At 35.0% G+C, this 21,581-nt stretch overlaps 1 protein-coding gene across 1 annotated transcript in view; it reads left to right on the top strand.

Moving 5' to 3' along the window:
- LOC136980966 (calcium/calmodulin-dependent protein kinase kinase 1) overlaps positions 1 to 21,581 on the top strand; it is a 50,326-nt gene that overhangs the window by 24,276 nt on the left and 4,469 nt on the right. The window contains 13 exon segments of the mRNA XM_067277167.1: positions 8,133 to 8,211; positions 12,677 to 13,298; positions 14,490 to 14,543; positions 14,618 to 14,669; positions 17,001 to 17,122; positions 17,193 to 17,229; positions 17,303 to 17,324; positions 17,394 to 17,487; positions 17,489 to 17,626; positions 17,693 to 17,792; positions 18,223 to 18,248; positions 18,330 to 18,457; positions 18,522 to 18,609. Of these exon segments, the coding sequence (XP_067133268.1) occupies positions 8,133 to 8,211; positions 12,677 to 13,298; positions 14,490 to 14,543; positions 14,618 to 14,669; positions 17,001 to 17,122; positions 17,193 to 17,229; positions 17,303 to 17,324; positions 17,394 to 17,487; positions 17,489 to 17,626; positions 17,693 to 17,792; positions 18,223 to 18,248; positions 18,330 to 18,457; positions 18,522 to 18,609 (1,562 nt within the window).

The raw sequence follows: 21,581 nt of genomic DNA, 5'->3' as shown, positions 1-21,581 counted from the left end.
TTAATCTCGACATTAAATAAAAATTGTAAACTAAACTAGGGAGGTAATTCTTAGAAAATTTATTGGAATGTTCCTTGTTACTGCTACGATAACAGGGACATTGAGAGGGAATGTTGGGGATTTTTCCCCGAATTCGATTAAAATTTAGGAACCCGTACGTATAAAATTAACGTTAAGGCTCCTGTTTATTAATAAAGTAATATTCTATTTTAAAAAAGGGGCAAAAGGGGCCCGCACTGCCCCCAGGCCCCGTACCAAGCTTCGAATGTCCTCGAACAGTAAACAAACTTAAACACGAGAATTGAAAAATACAGAAAGCTGTAATTAAATTATCGCCGGTGTGTTCGGTAATGGATTAATGTCATCACACCGCCGGTTTATGACGTAATTTAACGTAATGTTAATTAACGAACGATGTGATGCGGCTACCGAGATAAAGCGTTACTTCATTTATGAGGTAATTTATCTTTTATTTTCGATTTTTTTTTCAAATTTATTACAGACACTTTCTCTAGATAAACGCATTAAAGAGGATTACACGGGTTATAATCCCGTATACAGGTATTATCAGGAACGGGACCTTTGTCGCCCTAGGAGAAAGTTTGTACTACTTCACGCTGTTCCACTTTCGTTGTTGGGTTCGGATCGATTTTGGTAGCACAGTTGACCTCATTCGAAACAGAACAGCTACCTCGTCATACACGGACAAACCTTCTGATAATTAGGACTCGTAATGTAACCCCGTAAATCCTTAGCTAATCCTAGGGATTAAATTACACTGCTAAAGAGGCGATTATCCCTAACCAGGTAGGATAGACACTTCTGTACTATAATTAGCTAAGATTTCATTTAATTAACTTATATATTTTACGAGATATATCTAAAAAATTATATATATATATATATATATTGTGATTTATTGTGCAATTATTTCGTCAAACTGTTGACATAATTGGGTTTAACTAGGAGATGTGGAGGGATGAAGACTACACTCGACCTTGCATCTTCTAAAAAAGAATGCTTCCGGCATTACGTTGTTTGAATCTTGATCGTTTGTCCTGATTTGGTCGTCTCTTTTTCAGGGAGGTTAACATATATTTATTGCTGCTTTACGTCTTTATTAACGTGGCCAAATTTACTGCTATAGTAGTGTTGCCCCCCTCTGTAAGACGAAACGAAAAATCCCCCCAACTATCCTACTACTGGCTTTTCTTCTTATTAAGGGCTGATTTTTTATGCTACTGCAGTCGTATAAACTTACAAATATAATTGTTTAACTAGATTATCAAGTTACATAATAATCCCAACCGATAGACGTGAGTTAAAGTTATAAAATGAAGGTAACAAATGCTATTTATGGTACTAGTTTGTCCAGTTTAGTCGCTACTACTACATTAATAAACGAGAATTTAGGGAATATCATTTGTTTTAATTGTTCCCATTAATTTAGTAACTCGTAAATCAATGTAAGTACTATTATTTTCTTAATATTTAGCGTTTAATAAATGACGTATGGTATTATTATAATACCGTTTTAATTAATAACTTTTTCTTTTATTCTGTAGCAGAAAACTCATTACACTCGAATTAATTGGTTTAGATGTTAATAGAGCAATATTCATTCACTTAATGGAAGGTTATTTAGATGATGCGGCTGACATTTTTGAGTGCTTACTATTATGGTAACAAGCGGAGGAGGGGAGGGCCATGCTTATAAAATATACATAATTACATGCCAAACAGCTTTTAAAAAATTCCTAATTATCATTAATTACTTAAAGGAAGTGTGCTTTAAAAAATTTGTTACCCTAGAAGCGCGTGATCACCACGATAATTCGACTCTTTTAATACATCAATGCTGCCATAACAATAACCTTGTCGTTGTTGTTATAATAGCAAACAATAAGGAAGAGATAAATTAATTCGACTAGAGAAAACACGATAAATCTGTTTAGATTTTTCCTTATACTAATTGTTAAGTCACGTGTTTTTTAATATCCTGCTAGCAAAAAAAAAAAAAACAAAACGGAGGAGAAACCTTCGAGAAATTTGATTGATAGATTATTACGGTTCAAAGGTCGCGCGGCTGCGGTCAACAGAACTATATTAGCCGTTTTAATTAACCGAAAATGGCAAGTTAATTGCGTAAAGATAATTGATACCGAAAACAGACAGACAAACAGGCAGACGGATTGCGCTTTTTTGTATTAGTACTACCAGATGCATAAGGAAATAAAAGAAGTTTAAGAGGAAAAATAGGGGAATAACAATCGATTGAACGTTGGACGAATGCCAATTTTCATCGGGGTATTCCCCCCCCCGTCTCTTTCAATTTACGGCATCGGCCACGTCACGTGACTCTGGAAATAATAATAATAATAATCACTTATTAAGGGTTTTAGATTCTCTTAAATATTCGCTAAATTCCCCAATTTATCTTCGCTACAGTAGAAGGAATCTATTGATTTACGATATTAGTCGAGGCGTGTTTACGTAGGCTATATCAGAGTTTACTCGGTAGGTATTGTTAAAACAATGCGATATTTTTGAGATTTGACAATGTAAACAAGGCCCATTCAATTCTCCAAAGGTTAAAAGGAAAACAAAAAGCCTGGAAACAACACTTGGCAAACCTCCAAATGTCGCCAAATAAAATGGTTGATGTTACGTCAGTACTTGGCTTCTCACCTCCCTGTAGTAAACTATGTTAATGTTTTACGTGTTTTCTCCTTTGATCTATAGTCTAGCGAATTGTTTCTATATACTTATACATTAAATTATGGAAAGTTTATTTATTTCTTTTAAAGAAAACTTAGATTATTTGACCAGAATAATTCGCTGTTAGGTCTGTCTTACAAACAATACGTGAAGGAGAAACGGGAGATAAATAAAAGTGGAAGAGAAACAGATTAGTCCGATAAACAGGAGAGGAAAATGGATTGCCTACCGAATAGATACGGAAGGAAAAAAAAAATCTAAATGGAAATAGAAGAAAAGGAGCATTTACCAGACAGATAGGAAGAAACAAACATTACTAAATGGATACAGGAGAAAGGAGCGCTAACCGACGGAGATAGGCACGTTTCGGGAGGTGTTTTTCCCGAATAAGTATAAGATAAAAGTTTAGTAAATTGCCAGAAAATAAAAAATAAAAAAAAGATATACATTACTATTAAAAGAATTAAATTAAAATTTTATTAAAGACGGAGGAGGATTGTTTAACAAGAGGAAGAAGGGCGTAGCTAACTAAATATAGGTAAGAAAACAAGGAACAGTATAGTAAACAGATGGAATAACAGGAAATTTGACTAATCAAAATAAGAAAAAAATGAATGTATTAATGTTGAGTAATATTAGAAATGAATATTTTAGAAGTAAAAAGGAATACCCTGATTAAATACACGTGGGAGGAGACGGTGTACTTTTACAAGCAATTCGAAAAAAAAAAAAAAACACAGAAGAAACAGGAGAATTGAAATAAAAAACAAGAGCGAATTTTAATCATTAATTAATCAAATTTTTATGTAGTTTGATTTAGTTTTTGTGGCTAGAAATTAAACAGGAAGAAAAATCGAAGACAATTGATTTATACGCAGCTTATACATACTTGTACCGTATAAGATAATTAGATTACCATAACCCAATAAATTTTCCTTTCTTTAGAATTATTTAATGAATAGTTTAATAACGTTACGCTTCACTTAACCGGTTTACTAAAATATAATTGGAAGGGAAATTTTCCATCTCCTACGATCCACGTAGATACAGAGAGAGAGAGAGGATTTCTTTGAGTCTTGTATCCAGAAAGAATAGGAAAATATAAAACGATTTTTAGGAATTATTGGCGCGGATAGAAAATGAGAGGATCGGATTAGGCTATCTTCACTCTATTTTACCGTAAAGGAAATATATTTTTGATTCAATTTCGTAGAGCAGAAATTCTCTGCAATTTATTTTCCTTAAATCTAAATCCTGGTATGTACAGTACATATTTAAAGGTCTTGTATAATTAATGAATCCTTCTCTTCGTTAATCCATTAGATCCGTAAACAAACGAAAGCGTTAATCCGTTAATATTTTCATCTGTTTATAAATTCTCACTTTCCAATTATACAAATACCTTCTAGTAATGCAATATTATGCTTTTTTTTTTCGCATTATACTAGAATGTCTCGTTCTATCTTCACGTTATTATTTCCCCCTTATTCTCTTTGACTACACTACATCTTTTTCTGCGTGTGTGTTTTCCTTCTCCCATATCGTCCTCTTCCTCCTCTTCATCTCATCCCTTTTACTCACCATTACGTATTCGTCTCTTCATAATTTCTATGTAATCTTCTTCAATTTAGATAGAACACTCTCTGTCCATCTCGGGTAATTCATCAAGATACTCTTTTCTTAAATCTCTCTCATAACTTTCTGTTTATACATATATTTTGTCGTGTCTTTGCCATCGATTTTTTTTTTCTTAAATATCTGTTTTAATAGAATATTCGTTCTTAAATCGGTTATTGATAAGAATATCCCACTAATCTGCTTAACGGAATATTTTTCTTTTACTTCTACTTAACGCCGCCGCCGCCATTTTTATTTTTTATTTCACTTCTACTCAATAGATTTATAGATTAGTCCACTACTATTTGAAAACGTTTCGTTTTATCTCTGTCAGACAGCGTATACTTTTTTCCCTCCTCGACATCCGTTTTGTGAAATGTTATCTTTGTTTTCTTTTTTAGCCGAGTTCCTTTTCCTATCCGAGATCTTTACCATTTTAAAACTAAAGGTCTTGGTTCCTAGGTGCGGACACTACGCACCGGCGACAGCTAATTTCATTTCACGATTGGAGAACTTCGGTAATTTATTATTAATCACCTTAGTTATTAATAATTCCGACTACTGTGCATCGAATCTGGTGCACCCGACGGATTACTTTGGATGAACGGGTGAAAGATCATTCACCCGTTTCTTGCAGCAAACCATCGAAGAATATTCCGGTGTATTATAGGTAACGCTCGAAACTTTTCATCATAAAAGAATCGCATAAACTATCTAATGGATTCGTGTGCGAGTGTGATAATCCCGAAGTAACGTGTCTCTAAACATCGATATCGGGACGAGAAACTCGAGGAAACGTCAATAAAAATCGATTTTCTGTAAGTACACAAGGTAGAATTTTTACGTTGTTTACTTTCTTCGACTGTTTATTACTGTTTGTGTTATTTTAAAGTATAGATATTCGCATTCACCCCGCACAACATTATTATAGACACTTTTTTTTTCTTTTTTAAGAAGTACTTTCGAATCGAATCTGCAGCGAAAGTTTCTCCTCTCGGATGGAACTTTGTTGACAATGAAGTGATGGCGCGGAAACGATAACTAAATAAACTTTAATCGAATTGTTTACCGAGTAATTTCGGTTAGATGTTATCGACGGCACAGAAAAGAAGTTAAATTCTTAAGAAAAATAATGGTAAAAAGGAATCTCTCTATACGTGGAATCTCTGAAGGAACACTATTCCACACCTGCTCTATTCCTCCGAAGGAACACCGCTCCTACATTTTCTGTACTACTGTTTATTATTTAAAAATTGTTTGTTTACTTCTTAATTTATTATTATAGTTACGTATACGTATTTTAAAATTGCGCCACGTTTCGTGTACAGGAAATTTCTAGCTAAGGCGTATAGGATATCGATCCGAAGGCCAAAGTGTTCATTAAAGAGATTACTACTTCAGATTCGTGTCCAGGAAAGATTCGTTTAATCTTTTTGATTCACTAACGAAGGAAGAAGTTGCAATCGTTGCTTTGCTCGATCACGTAACGACTACGAATGCAATTACGAAGAGAGAGGAGTTTGTACACGGCTTCGCTCGTTACGCTTAATTGAAATGTTTTCAAGACGGAGCATAAATTTCGGATTTTTTAACATAGAAACTAAGTCATACATTTAGTTTCTACGAAACTCGTACTAATTTTTACTCTTACTTCCAGTAATTTATCTTATTTTTTAAAAGTAACAGCGAGTTAGTGTCCTAAACTATCGATAAGTATAATAAAATCGTCCACTCTACAATTGAAATTTTAGAGATGCATTCGGTAAATATTTTCCATTTTTTGCAAGAGGAAAGGTCTTCCAATTTCTTTATTGTTTCTTTTCTTATAGAAGAGAGTAATATCATTATATTTGGATAACCATCATAAAACTTTCAAATGATGCGGAGGAGGAGGAGGAGGAGGAGGAGGATGTTTCAAAAACGCAGTTGTAGACGGAGTGGGAGCACAAATATCGAGGATGTGGGACGAAGATAGGCTACATTTCACGACGAGAAACACTAATAGACAAATAAAGAAAGTAATAAAAATCTATCGCTTACTTGACTTATTAAGTTTAGAAGTGCCGAAGCGTTACCACTCGGTAAGATATTGCGACCGCGATGATCCTTTCTAGAAAATTGCGAGAGAGAAAACAAAATAATTTGCTATCGAAGCGTATTAAATTCTTAATAACTAGAAACGGATACCACGAAATCACTTAACATTAAAAGCTTTACTTTTTGTGTGTGTGTGTGTGTGTAGACAATGTAAAGTGTATCGATTTAACCGAAACTGGAGAAGACTTAGAGTCGCGGGATGCGAAAATAAATATGTAAATATTGAAGTAGGGAAGTTTAACACGGGTTTTAACAATGGCGGAAGTTGGGCACAAAACCCGAATTCAATTCATTTAGGAAGAGCGACAGACGTTTGGCATTCTGCACGCATTCGTAAATTGTTTACTCCACTCATTAAACGGGCACACACGGAAGTGGAATGTACTGTACAAAACATCGATTAAAACGTATAAAAGGAAGAGGGTACATCTGTATATCTACTACCGGATCGTTGCTATAGTAACAAAATTCGATATTCCCAAACACCTGTAGGACTATTATATAATTTATATATATATATATATTGTATACAATTCTACAGTTATGACAATAATATTTATTAAATAAAATATCGATTGTTAGTTTATAAAACTCGAATTTTAATTACGTTTACGCATCTTAATTGTAGTTTGGAATTTTTAATTTAATTCCCATTAATCGGATTTAATTCCCCTTCCAAGGGATGGATACTCGGTGGCGATGTTACTTTATTTACAATTGCTCCGGTTATTAAAGGAGATTTAATATTGTTTAATAAGGCAAAAATAAAGTCGAGTGGATTTTTCTGTGTTGCGAGATTTAATTGGCTCGTAGCCGATAAATTAAGAAGTTGGACGAGTTTCAATAGGAGAAGGGTGCGGATGAAACAATTAGTGGCTTTTACGAATAATAACGTAAAAGGGTTCTAAGGGAGTGAATTTATTTAAAAGAATTATATTATATAAACTTGGAATTAAGAGAGATGGGAATGGATAATGAGGAAGGAAGAGGTAGGAAATTTAAGAGGAGGAGGAGGAGGAAAAGAAATAAAAATTCCGGGACTGAAAGGAATTAAGGAAAATCTATAAGGAAATTGGAGATGTTAAGTACATATTTGTATATTTTTCTCTTCTTTTAACCGAACAGAAGGGAAACTATAAGAAGCTTCGTACGTATACGCGCGCTTTATTGGTTTATTTATTCTTTTTAAATAAAGCAACTCGGTAGAGAATGTTCTACCTTCGATTGTAACGATCTTCCTCCGCAAAGTTTTAGTATATTTCTAGAAAGTAAATTGGAAAAAGTCCGGATAAATTGACTGGATTTGATGCACGCACGATACATATTTCTGTATACAACTAAATCACAATTTGAAATTACTCCCTACCATAACAAGAGCATATAATAATAATAAGGGTATAAAACTAGGCAAATCTCTTCTTCTACGTCATTTATAACACACTCTTTTTTTAAAATAAATGTAAATGCAGTACGGAGGTTACGACAGACCTCGGGCTTCTGCGAGTCACGTGACGGGAGAGATAAACGTCACGTGACGGCGGCCGAGTCGAAACCTTTGCACATGTGGCGACGTATCGCGAAGCTCGATAGAACCGGGGAGTAGTAGATAGCGATAGATGCCGTGTGGTTACCAAACACCACTTTTTTGGTAACCAACAATTATTATTATTATTATTTTTATCCGTTCGGTATTGTTACAGCCGCAAGTTGCCTGTGTCAGACGTGGACGGACGTGGAGAATAGGAAAGTCAAAGCGCCAAAAATAGGAGAATTTCATAGGTGAGTAGGGTCTTCTTCTGTTAACCGATTTCAAACAAATTTAATTAACTCGATGCTTTTATCAGTTCGATTCCTTCCGTAGATTTTAATGCAGCTAAAACCCTAAAATCATCTTTGGTGTGGTCTAAAACACCACACAGTGGTCGGGAAGTGTTACGTAATTAAATTAGTCGTAATCTACACGTTAAACTTTCTTCCCCGTTGACAATCCGTCGACAAAAGTAAAGCGTGTCACTCCCCTCTTTTTTTAACACGTACTTTTCTCCCACCCTTTTGACAAATGTCCTTGCAGTTTAACCGGGCGATAGATTGATAATGGATTGACATCTACTCCTTTTCTCCTTGTCTTTATATCGGGTAACGGGTAGTGTGTGTATATTTAGGTCTAAATATCTATAACTATGTCCCAATAACTACAAAAAGACGTTTACTTGTAACAATTAATAGAGATTTTTCGACATCTTGCCGCCTGTCTCTAGTCTCCAATAATCTTTTCATTGATCTTTTTTTCTATACTGTCGGTCATTGGGTACTTTCTTAATCTCTTTTTAGGGAGTTAGCTTACTTTTTGCCTCCAGTTTTTCCCCCGTTTGTTCCTTCGTAAACCCATTTGTGCTCTCTTTGTATACAGAATCTTGCGTGTGTAGTCTCTTTGTAAGAGGATCCTTTAGGGAAAACGCCAAAGGACTTCGGGTTTTCCCGAAGGAATAGATTAAGGAAATTCGTGTTTCCTTTATTCCTTAATGTTTTTTCATTACCTTAATTTACTCATTAGGTTTTTTATACACGAATTAGGCTGGAAAAGTATTACGGCATCAATTACAGGAAATTAAAAACGTAGAAAACTTCCCTGTTGTAAGTAACATCAGCTCAAACAATGCAATTTTACCTTTGTTTTTTTAAACTTCTAAATTACTGGAAACATTATAACTATTATCGAGTTTTCCTTACAATAAAAAGAATTTAAAGGAAGATTGATCATTCTTTTCCACGATTTCCTAAAAGAATTTTTTAATATTCTGTATAATAACAATAATAATAATTCTACAAGGGAATTTACATTCGCACCGCGTACACGCGTAAATAAATTGAAGGAATCGTACAAAATATTAAATAACTTATTATTATTATTATTATTATTATTTTAATATTAAATTTTACAAATACAATGTAATATTTTGAATATTTCTCTGCATCTATCATACTTTAATGCATAAAGAAAAATTTTACGATCGTTTAACTACGAATTTCTGTAATATTTTTATTTAATTATCTTAAATAGCATCTTGTTTACTGTTTTAAATATCAGTCACAAATGTTTTAATTCCCATTCTCAAAAAAATTCAATATTATTATTATTATTATTATCATTTTTTTAAAAGAAGTTACAGAAGAAATTACATTTTCCAGCTATTGTTATTGTTATTATAACAACAATTACTTAAATATTTAATGTATATATATAGTTCCAGAGGTATTTTATAATTAATTCCGAGATATTTTGAAGTGGAAGATCATTTTTTTGACATGTTTTTAGAAGGAAAAAAAAGTATTGTGTGCAGTTTTTCTTAACAAGAAAGCTACAAGAGTAATAACTTGTAAATACTCCATTCACACACAGCTGTTAAGAATTACAAGAAAATGGCAGAAGTTCGGCAATTTCCGTGGAAGATTAGACGAGAAAATTGCTACAAAAACCTTTTAAAAAATCCACGTTTTTGTATAAAAATACGGAAGATCTTTGCGTAATTTACTTCATTTCCTTATATATATATATATGTTTTTCTTGCAGAGGCGTGAAATTAATTAATTGCATTGTATATTACGATATACCCAGTGGTGATATTCGGCGGGTTCGCACAGGTTCGGCCGAACCCGTTGTTAAAATTTTCAGTTTCCCGAACCTTGTTAAACACACGGAACATTTCTCAGTGGGTTTGTTTTTTTTTTTTTTTTTTTTTTTTTTTTTAAATATATTAAAATATGCGTATTATACTCTACTAAACTAGAGCCTTATACCCCGTTCGTACCGAGCATTTCAATCTAGATTGTGAGCAAGGTCAGGGAGTATGTCTTGGTGCGATCTCTCTCGATCGTTTCAATCGAGGTTTAATCGCGATCGATTCAAGAGAGTTCTTGATCCAGTCATAAGAGAGATCCCAGAATGGCACGCGCGCGAGATAATACAAGATGGCTGTCGAACACGTGTCGGGCTATGGACAGCGAAAAAAAAAAGTATAATGTATCTCGAGAGATGATGACACGTGTGTATTTCCAGAAGCGTCATTTCGCGGTAAAGATTACCCCTGCTTAAAAAAAAAGGTCGACAGCCCTAAAATATTATCGTTACCTGCCCTTCACCCATGGCTCGTTACGTTCCAAGTACGCCACTGATTGTTCGATATACGGTTGCAAGAAAAGGTGTTGTATTTATTATTTCTATTCAAAACTTCCATTTCATTTGTCGGTGATTGTCAGGGAAAAATTTTCTGCTAGCGAACCCCTTGTTAAATTTTTCGAATATCACCACTGGATATACCGAATAATACATGTTGATACAATAGCGTATTTATATAATAATAATAATAATAATAATAAAAGTAGAGCGAGTTGGTTTTTGCGCGCTTGTTTACATCGATTTTACAATTTCCTCTTCTTCAATTTATTTATTTTTTCTGGTATTTACGGTTTAAATGGCGAAGATGATGTATTTACGTACAAGTAAAATGTTCGTAGTTTAATATATATGTATATAAATGCCGTTTTATGCCTGAGACGAAAAGCGCTCTTTTCCGGAATATTAATGACAAGAAATAAAAAGTAAAGAGAGAGAACTTTCCATTTTTCTGATGATTTTTCCTGCGGAAAAACAGAACTTTTTTTTTTGTTTTTTACGAATATTTAAAGTAGCGAAATCGTAAATCTTCTTCCTGTTTACTCGCGATGAGTACTGAAACTACAGAATATAGCTTAATACAGTATACGTGGGTCGATTTATTCGGGCCCCCTCGGTTTTTCGGGGTCTTACACACTCCCGAGATGTCTAGAACCTCTTAGTGGTAATCGTAACTGTTCATATACGTTCGGGTAGGTATACTAAGGGCCTCAAAAAAGATCTATCTTTTCGCCGGGCCCTTTGTGCTCCTACCCTTCCATTTTCGAAGTCTCTAGTATATTAGAACATAAAAGAAAAGCTTAAATAGTTGGTTCCGATTTATAACGAGGTGGTGTAAATTTGAGGCCTGGCCGGTCCCCCCGCCATAAGGCCCGAGTTTAATAATAATATAGTAATAGTATTAGGTGGAATTAATCACTTATTGGAAGAGTGGGAGAAGAGATTGATTTGTTTATCGGACATTAACTAAAATGATCCGGTGACAATGATCGATGCCGAGATAATTAGGTTTTCACTTAGCAAAACAATGCAAATCATTTATTCCCCGATTTATTTTATAGTTGAAATTTTGTCGGGAAAACGTTCATTTAAATAATTAAAATTTACTTCGTCAAATTTTCAAAACTTTTCCAGCTCAAATTTAGAGTAAATCGGAGTAAACAATTCGCTTCCTTTCTGTTTTTTCCTCCTTTAGTTTTCATTAAATAATATGGATTTTTTTTCCTTTCCATTCCCTGCGAAAGTCCTTTCTTTTAATGTGGCACATTCCTCTTCTAATTGAAGATTAGTGAAGATTTATAACTTGCATCTGAAGTGAACGATTTGTTTCCATTAAAAATTCTGTGGAAGATTTTTTTTTTTTTTTAAATAATTATTCTCCATTTTGCTTTTGTTATTTAAGGTAATACGGAAAAAATTATTCGGGAGAAATTTAATTATTTTCTAGAATCCATTTTCTTGCAGCCGATTCGCGACGTTGTTAGAAAGCTTATCTCTTACTGGGTCATTTCTAACGGAATTAAGCCACTGAAATATTTATATGGAGAACTTTGCCGCTTTTCAGCAATATAATAAAGATTTTTTCTTGGAAGTTTTGATGAAATATTTATGAAATAACTAAGATTTTGGTTTCCATAACTTAGTTTTGGATTGTTATACGAAGGAGAGCAATTGTTATCTGGATGGCGTTTATGCGGCGGCTTTCCAGAAATATTTAATAATATATTGCTGGAAATCATCTCGGTTTTTTATGTTGTTGTAAAGCTTTTACTACTAAACAATAATAATAATGCAACAATGCACGCCATATTTTTCAGGTTTAATTAGGGGCCGGTCCTTTATCTAATGCGTTTCCGGTAAACGACCATTAATATAAATACTTTACGAAATTTTAATGACAAAACTTTCATTCAAAATTACTCTTTTCCATCGATTGGGGGTTTTAGTAAACGAATCGCGTGCCGTAAACAATTAAAATACACAGTAGCAAAGATCAATACAGAGGAACAGGATGTATAACGTTTTTTTTTTGTTGTTGTTATTGTTTAATAAGTTTCTTCTTTTGTCCAGAAGGAAGTGCGTAACAGAGTCGAGAGAAGATACAGAACTGGCGTACGGACAGAATGCATATCCGAAATTGGAAACGGCTATGCCAAGAATCGCCGATAGTAGAGATGATGACGAAGACGACGATGATAAAGAACAAAAGAACTCTGTCCCCCGCCAGGACGATCGAGAGAATGGAACGGGAGGAGGGGGTTCGGATCGGGTGCCACTCGATCGGTGTTCTGTAAACGAAAACGCTCGATCGGAAGGCGATCTGGTTCGGTCCGTCGACGAGTTAACGCTGGACACGAAATGGAAGAGGATACCCAGAAAGACGTCACTTCCCGTCCACGTGGAAAACGAAAAAGACGGAGAGGAAGAATTGTGGGGTGCACTTAGAACGTTTACTAAATGCGCACGATCCAGACTACCCAGAATAACTTACAGCCAGTCCCAAGACAGCCATATGGTGTACTGCAGTCACGAAAGGCCGATTTATCCTTCTTTACCCTTTTCCCCTTTCTGTTCCCCCAGCTCTTCCCCCCACCTTCGACGCCATACTCGCGAATGTCGTCGAGTGTCAATCGAAGCTCATCATAATTACTTGCAGCTCAATCAATATCGTTTGAAAGGTGAAATTGGTTTGGTAAGTTAATTTGTCTACCTTTTTTTTCTTTTCGGTTATTAACCCGGTGTGATTTACTAAAATATAAAATATTCGTTTCGTTTCTAATTAACATTTTACTTTATTTATACGCAATTTCCCTTCACACCGTGCAAATGTGGGTGCTCCGGCTCCTTAACGCGCGCCCCGACGTTAATCAATCGGCCATTATGTCGATATCGCGTGTCCGATCTTCAAAAATTGTTATATTTGGGTGGATAATTTCGAAACTTCGGCAACCATCCAGTGTTATCGACCTAGAGTAACTGGAAACCTCACACTATCAACAGTAGTGTAATTGTGTCATAACCACGTCGGCGGAGGAGGAAGAATAATATATCTGATGACTCGTCCGAGAGGACATTGTTCTTAATGAATTGAATACAATTTGTTAAATTCCTGTAGCTACTGTTAATTATCGTCATTTAAGCGAATTGTCTGGAGAGACTCGATACGTATATTATGACATACACAGCAATAAACACGCTCGTTATTGTGTACCAAAAATAAATTTCAAAACGTCGGCATTCTGCAGTCAATTATACATGCCAAATTTGTTACGTCAGCTAACGAGACATTCTTCGCCTTCTGTTAAACACGAGAATAATTCGAAATTAAATTTTATTTATTTATTTATTTATTACACCTCGAAACGCGGAAGGCTACAAATTGCAATGGCTTTGGGCCTGCCAATTACTTCTAAACCTAATTAGGCTCTGTAAATATATAACTTTTATGCCGTTTGACTCGGTAGATGATGATGATAATACGTCGATTATATAATTATATATTCTTTTGAGTGTTTGTGTTTATGAAGTCGGGACGTTTAAACGCGTGCGTGTCCACAAAGCGAGTAACAATTTGAAGTTTTTAATGGCGATGGTAAAAAATTCTTCTCGCGGTCACGCCCGATAAATTTAAAGACGTGTTTAACATTTTACGAGGGCGAAGGGGTGGTAATTAAAAGCGCCTCACCCGAAACGACTTAATTGTCCTCTGTGGAAGAGGAGGAATTTTCGTTTAATTTGTAAGGAACTATCGGCCAACCGAACCCGCCCAGTGTAGACGCACGGGCGACCACACCCAAATACAGTTTATCATTCAATATTGCATTAAACGAATAATATTACATAAAGCAATATAATAATCATCCGCATCGATTTGGTCTTTCAGGGATCCTACGGAATCGTCAAATTGGCGTACAACGAGGACGACGATAGCCATTATGTAAGTGTAAAAACTACATCGTTGAAGATGGCAGGGAGAAATATTTTAAAAAAATAACAACAATTTTCAATTAGGCAATGAAGATTTTATCGAAAAAGAAACTGATGAAGAGAGCCGGAATGTTCGGTGAGTGTGTTTCCTCCCCTCTTTCTTTATAAGAACCAGGAATGCTCGAACTCCGTGGAGGAGTTTAAGTGTACTTCATACACTTGGCGTTACAATGTCGTAAAGGGGAGGGGAGGGAGGGAAAAAACGCATAAATAAACGATGATACAGACGTTGGAGTGGCACAATCACTCGACATCGGAGATGGCAAAATCGATGAAGCATCGAGCTAGAACGTTAATGATTATATCTCATCTGGGTAATATTTAGAGTCGCAACTCGTGTATTTCGTAGTGGACGATTATTCTCCGTTGCCGCAGTTAGGGGAATTGTGTGCCACTCTGGCACGATACGAAGAGTGATAGATGAGAGTACCTTATAGAAAGTGGGCGCCGCATACTTCACTTTCCATCCCTTTAACCTTGAGAGGGAAAAAATTGGAATCGATAGCGCGTGAATTTCCGTATCTAAATTAACTCGTTTGGTAATTAAAAAAAAAAGGATTTAGGAAGTAATTAATGCGATATTCGCGTGCGCCGTCGATGCGGCATGTACGCGTTACGTCATTCCTTTTATTTTCACGTACGATTATTCCGCATCTTTCCATTAGAAAATGTAAATGAGGCGCGAATAATATCGCTGGCGACACGCGCTCGGAAGGAACGTTGATTATTAAGGACCCGCACGTGCGTGACCGTGACAAAAGAGGAATAGGATGTTTTTCTTTAACGTGTGGGTGGAATCGGCAATTAGTTTTAAATTCGGAAATTACGATGCGGCCGAGGACGTTGTTACGTTAATATATACCTTATATAATATAGGGTATACTTAATATATATATATTTTTTCTTTTTCCCTGGTCCGTCTGGCGAACTAGCGACTTCGGAGAGTTTAAATGGATAAAATGGTGACTCGTTGGCGCTTTAAAATTCCGGTTCCGAAAAGGTTCCAATTATTTCGGAGACGAAGAGCGTGTCAAATCGTCTTTCACGCTGACGTGATGCGGAATTTCGAGTGGTGTTAATATGGGATACAAGATAATTTTATGGGAGGTTAAAGTTAGGTTTATCTGTAATTGGGCTGTAATTTTTAAATTACAGACTTAGATTGCCACTCTCGTCCGTCACAAATATTGAAGTCGTAATATCACTAGAAAAGCGTTAAAAGCACATAAAATCATATTAAAATTTGTACATTTACAGTAAATGTTAATATAACCATCATAAATCCTAGAGAACGAAACGTGAAAACATCTGTGTTTCTGTGTCGTCGTCTTATTTAGCGGTCTTTAAGTGTTCGTTATTGGCAAGTAAATTCGACTTACGTCGCCTCTCCCGGAACCGATTTCAGACGTAAGGCGAGGTATACCTGTATACGAATCGGAAGTCACGTGATTTTTTTAAAAATTGCAGCCCGGCATTGTGACGATATTAGGGGTTGTCCGTATTTTTCTTGAAATTTTTACACCTCCTCCCCTTTTCGGACGTCCAACAAAACTCGACCTCTTTAAAGCCTCGTCACTTTATGAATGACGAATACCCTAAGTAGAAACGAAATATACGAGACATTTTAAAATAAATATAACAAAATGCGTAAACTATATAATGATTAAGACGAGGGGAGGGGAAGACATCCGCCGAAACTCAACCTCCCCCTCCAGTGCTGACGTCATTTATCACCATAAGTAATCGTTATTTATTAAAATTTTCGTGAGAGGGGAAAAAGGAGTAGGTTCGAACCCATTATAATTCAAATTTCATTTGCTTTTTACGTTTCCCACATATTACGCGAGATTTCCTTCTCGGCACCGAAGTAACGATCCAAATTATTATTATTTTGGGTCATATCTCGGACGGTAACACAGGCCACACTTTCGATAACACTACAATTCACTCGCTTTCCATTTTCCGTGATGTTTAACGGCAATTTCTGTCGATTTGTGACGCTATTGTTTAACTGGGTATTGTCTCCCCGGTGTCGGAAATACTCGTCCTTCAAAAATCTTTTCTTTTTCTCGTTCGATACGGCGAGTGATGGGAGCCACGCGTCGTTCTTCTCGTTACTTTAACGACCAGTACAAAGTCTAAGAAAAGCATGTGTTTAATCCGTGTGTAAATCCCATCTCGTGACGCACGTCTCGATTATTCAGTTTGTTTAGGTAGTAATGCGGTGTTTATATTCACAGGCTCCTTTCTACAAGAGAGTTTGTGTATAGGGAACTCCTTTCTCTTTATATATTTATATAAAGATGTATAAAATATGTGAAGTGGGACGAGATAAAGACGTTATTCGATACGTCGGCGGAGAATGTAATAAAGCGAAAGTAATAATTTACATTTTAACTCTCCGAAGGTCGCCTTCCTCCTCCCAGAGACGGAAAAAGGAAGAGCATCACAAATCCCATAGAGCAAGTGTACAGAGAAATCGCCATTCTTAAGAAGTTGAATCACCCCAACGTTGTGAACTTAATAGAGGTATATTTTATTAATACTTTATCCATAAACTCTGTAGATTCTCACCCTACCCTGTCTATTATACTTTCAGGTTTTAAATGATCCCGACGAGGATAATTTATACATGGGTAAGAATAGCCACGTTATGCGCAATTAATTTAAAACACGAGAGAGTTAAATTATTATTTTAAATATTTACAGTGTTTGAGTTATTAGAAAAGGGGTAAGTATGTTAATGGCAGGACGCCTTTAATGTTTACGAATTATTGGTTCCTCCGTTTTGTTCGGACAGGCCGGTGGTAGAAATCCCGACAGACAATCCGTTACAGGAGATGCAGGCGTGGCAATATTTCAGAGATGTGGTTTTGGGATAGAATATTGTAAGTGTTGTTTATGCATACGAGTTAGTAAACACATTCTTTTGTCATTTATTTTTTCTTTGTCCCTGTAGTACACTGTCAGAAGATAGTACACAGAGACATCAAGCCTTCGAATCTTCTCCTGAATGACAATGGTAGAGTTCAGGTAGTCCCCGCTTCTTTGGAATAGGTTATTCTTAAAAATTTTTCAGTAATGCCATGGAATTTTCAGATTTCGGATTTCGGCGTGTGTAATCAGTTCGAAGGAATGGACGCCCTGCTCTCGGACACCGCCGGGACGCCCGCCTTTGTGGCACCCGAAGCACTGAAAGGTAGCATCTCTCTTTCTTGTAAACTAAAGAAGAGTCGGAGATTAGCATTAAAAATCCACGGGACGGTTCGTTTAATCTTTACAAATATTTAACCTTCGCTTCTCCCGAAATAATAATCGATACATTTATTAAATTACGCTCGAGGAGAGAGAGTTTTGGATATTACAAAGTCAAATAAATAATCGAAACGTCCCTCGGAGCTATGTTTATAATTCCGATAAAGTACAAACTTTATCCAATGTAATTTATTCTCGCTAATTAGATCTGTCCTTTCTTCTAATTAAATAGGGAGAACTATTGGTTTTATTTTTTTGGAATCAAGTGATCAATATCAAAATCACTTTAATCCTAAATTAATGATTTTATAAATGAATAGATCAAGTATTTGAAAATCAATATGTTGACTTTTTAAAAAAAATTTTCATTTCAGAGAACCTGGACACATACAGTGGAAAGGTAGGCTTTTAAAGTTTGGCTAATTTAAACAAAATTGTGAAATGTCACCAAACTAAAACAACATTTCGTTCTGATCCTCAGGCTTTAGATATATGGCAGATGGGAGTGACGTTATATTCTTTTGTTTACGGCCAAGTGCCTTTTCACGACGATAACATATTAAATCTTTATAATAAAATTAAGAACGATCCGCTCGGGTTTCCCGACAAGTAAGCCGTTTTTGTTATTAAACGATCCGATAAAAGTGTTACTTATTTTAAAAATTACATACAGGCCTGCGATAAGCAATAATCTAAAAGATCTTCTGAAACGTATGCTAGAAAAGGAACCCGAGAAAAGGATTAAGTTATCGGAGATAAAGGTAACATTATTTGTTTTGCTTGCTATAAAATAAATTTCTTAGAGTAAATGATTAAAAATATATATAAAAAGACCAAAACATTATATCAAATATGAGCTGATAATACTGTAATAGTAATTTTATCAGTTTTTTTCTTGTTATTGAATGGTTAGAATTGCATCACAACAGGCTTATTTACTGCATAAACATTGATCTGACTGGTTACAACATATTACCAAAATTACGTTAATGTACTGTACATTATACTGTACTGTTGTCGCATTGAAAAATATATATATATAAAAACAAAAATGCAAATGGACATAGAATTTGTGTCTACTTGTGTATCTGTGCACTGTGTGCTATCCAAACTGTTTTCATTCTGCTAGCAAGCGGGGGCAGGGGGGCAGAGGGGCAGCTGCCCTCCCCTAGAAATTTGAAAAAATTATTTAAATGCTAAGTTTTAATTAAAATAATCTTCTTAGGCTTCTTGTAAGTTAAAAAAAGTGTTTTAATTAAGATATTTCTTTTCCGGTACATAGTAAATGATTAAAACTTTATGAATCGTTTTTATTTTACCTATATACAATTCATATCCTCTATCAATTTACATCATCTTGCCTCCCCTGGCCCATTGGCTGGCGTTGTCCTTGTCTGCTAGTAATGTTCCAGCCAAAAACAAAAACATACATAATATATATTAATTTGACAAATTTTTAAAGATATGATACACATACATACTACATTTATGTAATTTTTCTAGTCATTTTTGACTTAATTATAAAGCAAACTCCATTTAACCCAAACAACCCAGTACAATAATTAATTTGGATTGGCGAGTGCACTGTATTGCTAGATATTCTTACGTTGGTAAGGTATTTTCTCTTCTGTACACAATGCTTGGCCAAAAGTATTCCAACATGAATAAAATGCAATGCGACAATGCGATTTACCATTAAATCATGTTTGTTTACATTTTTTTAAAATTTTGCCAAATCAATGGTTAATATATATATATACTGTAAAGATTGTTTTTAATTTCAAATTGTGAAAGAAAGACACAAATCACTGGAAAAAAGTATCAGACATAGAATAATAATAATATTAACATTTTTCATTATTTAGTTGGACCTTTTATATCCCTGATAACATTTAATTCTCATGGGAATGGACTTTTCCAAGTTATTGCACATACTTAGATAATTTCAAACCAACTGTCATACAGAACAGTCTTTGATTTCAGTTTCATTGTTGGCTTCTTTTCATCAAGCTTTTTCAGAATGGCCCAAATGTTCTCAATAATAATCAAATATGAGCTACTGGCTGGCCAAGAAAGGGATTTATGGAAGCACATTGCAAAAAGACTATGATTCGTCGATCTTGATGGCAAGAAGCATTATCCTGCTGAAACACCAAACTGTTTGTGTATGGAAAGGTGAAAGGCTTCTAAAACTTCTTCATACACTTCAGCATTCATTATGCTCTTCAATATAAACTTATTTCTGGTTCCTGTTTGAAATGTAGCCCCCAAATCATGAAACTGGTTGGAAATTTTGTTTTGCTTATCAAACTGTCATTTTTAAATTTTTCATGCAAGTGCCTCCAGACAGATTTCCTTATGTCATTCCCGCAATTAATGCAAATTTGGCTTTCGCCCGAGAATACACTGGCCCATTGCAAGCAGTATTATTTGTTGTTTTGTCAGATATGGTTTTGTTTTCACTTTGCAAAAAGAGAATTCCATTTTGTTTTGCTCTGTTGTGAACAGTACGATCATATATATGTATTTGGTACTTTCTGCATTCAGTTGTTTTGAAGATGCTCTTCTCATGAACATGAGAATTTTTCTCAGAGCAATCTTTCCTTTTAAATGTTCTGTCCTGAATAATTTCTCTTTTAATCTTTGTAGTTTTTGGTGTTTTTTAAAAAACATTCAGTCCAGTAAAAAATTTAATACATCAGCAAATGTTGATTTATTAAATTTCTAATGCAACCACACGATGTATTTAAACCTGAAGGAGGTCTCAGATGGAGATCAAAAACATTTGTTGATGTATTAAATTTCCTTACTGGACTGAATGTAGGTTTTTAGTCTGTTTAATATTGATATGCTGTCCAGTGGAAGAAAGCACGCTTTGTAATCTTTTTTTTTTCATATAATAGACCAGTGATTCTCAAACTTTTTCGATCCACTGCCCCCTTTGTTCCATAAAGTTATACCCAACACCTCCTAATCCCTAAGCTCTTGTGTGAGAAAGGATTGGAAATATTCTTAGGAAAATTTTCTATGAATCTCACACTTTGTGTCCTTACCGTACATTGTTCTCAACATCTGGAAACCATTAAACGCAATGTTTCCTCTTATCCATTTAACAGAGGAAAGTGAACAGCTGTCAGTGACCCCAACTTTTGCCTTTGATCACCATTCAGTACCCTGTCTCCAGTGCCCCCCTAGATTTACTCACCACCCACAAGAAGGCATTATCGCCCACTTTGAGAAACGCTGTAATAGACTGTTGAAAGAGAAATTCCAATAATTTTTGCAAATTTACTCTGAATTTTCTTAATTAGTCTTCTGATGTCAGAATGATATTCTGCAACTTGAGTCCTGAGGGTACAGAAGTATTCATAAAATGTTTAAACTGTTTGTATGCACCATTTGACATTTTGCATAAGTGAATTCAATATTTCATAGCTTGTTTTAATACTTTCTCCTAGTGATTTGTACGTTCAAAAACTTTTCTCCAATACTTTACATTTTGGCATAATTTTTCTCCTGTGTGTGAATAAAAAACAATTGTAGAGACTAGTGTGTGTGTATATATATATATAAAACCATATCCATTAATATTATAGCTTTTCTTCTTCTTTTTTAATAAATGCAGTTTTAATAGGAAATTGTATTCAAACATGAACAACACACACTGCAATTTGTCAGGGGTTGTAGGTTCATCCAGAAATACCAGAAATATTTCTTAACATCTTACATATTT

The sequence above is a fragment of the Centruroides vittatus genome, unplaced genomic scaffold (genome assembly GCF_030686945.1).
Source record: "Centruroides vittatus isolate TY-2023 unplaced genomic scaffold, ASM3068694v2 contig_738, whole genome shotgun sequence".
Classification (NCBI taxonomy): Eukaryota; Metazoa; Arthropoda; class Arachnida; order Scorpiones; family Buthidae; genus Centruroides; species Centruroides vittatus.
This window is presented reverse-complemented; position numbering and strand designations above follow the sequence as displayed.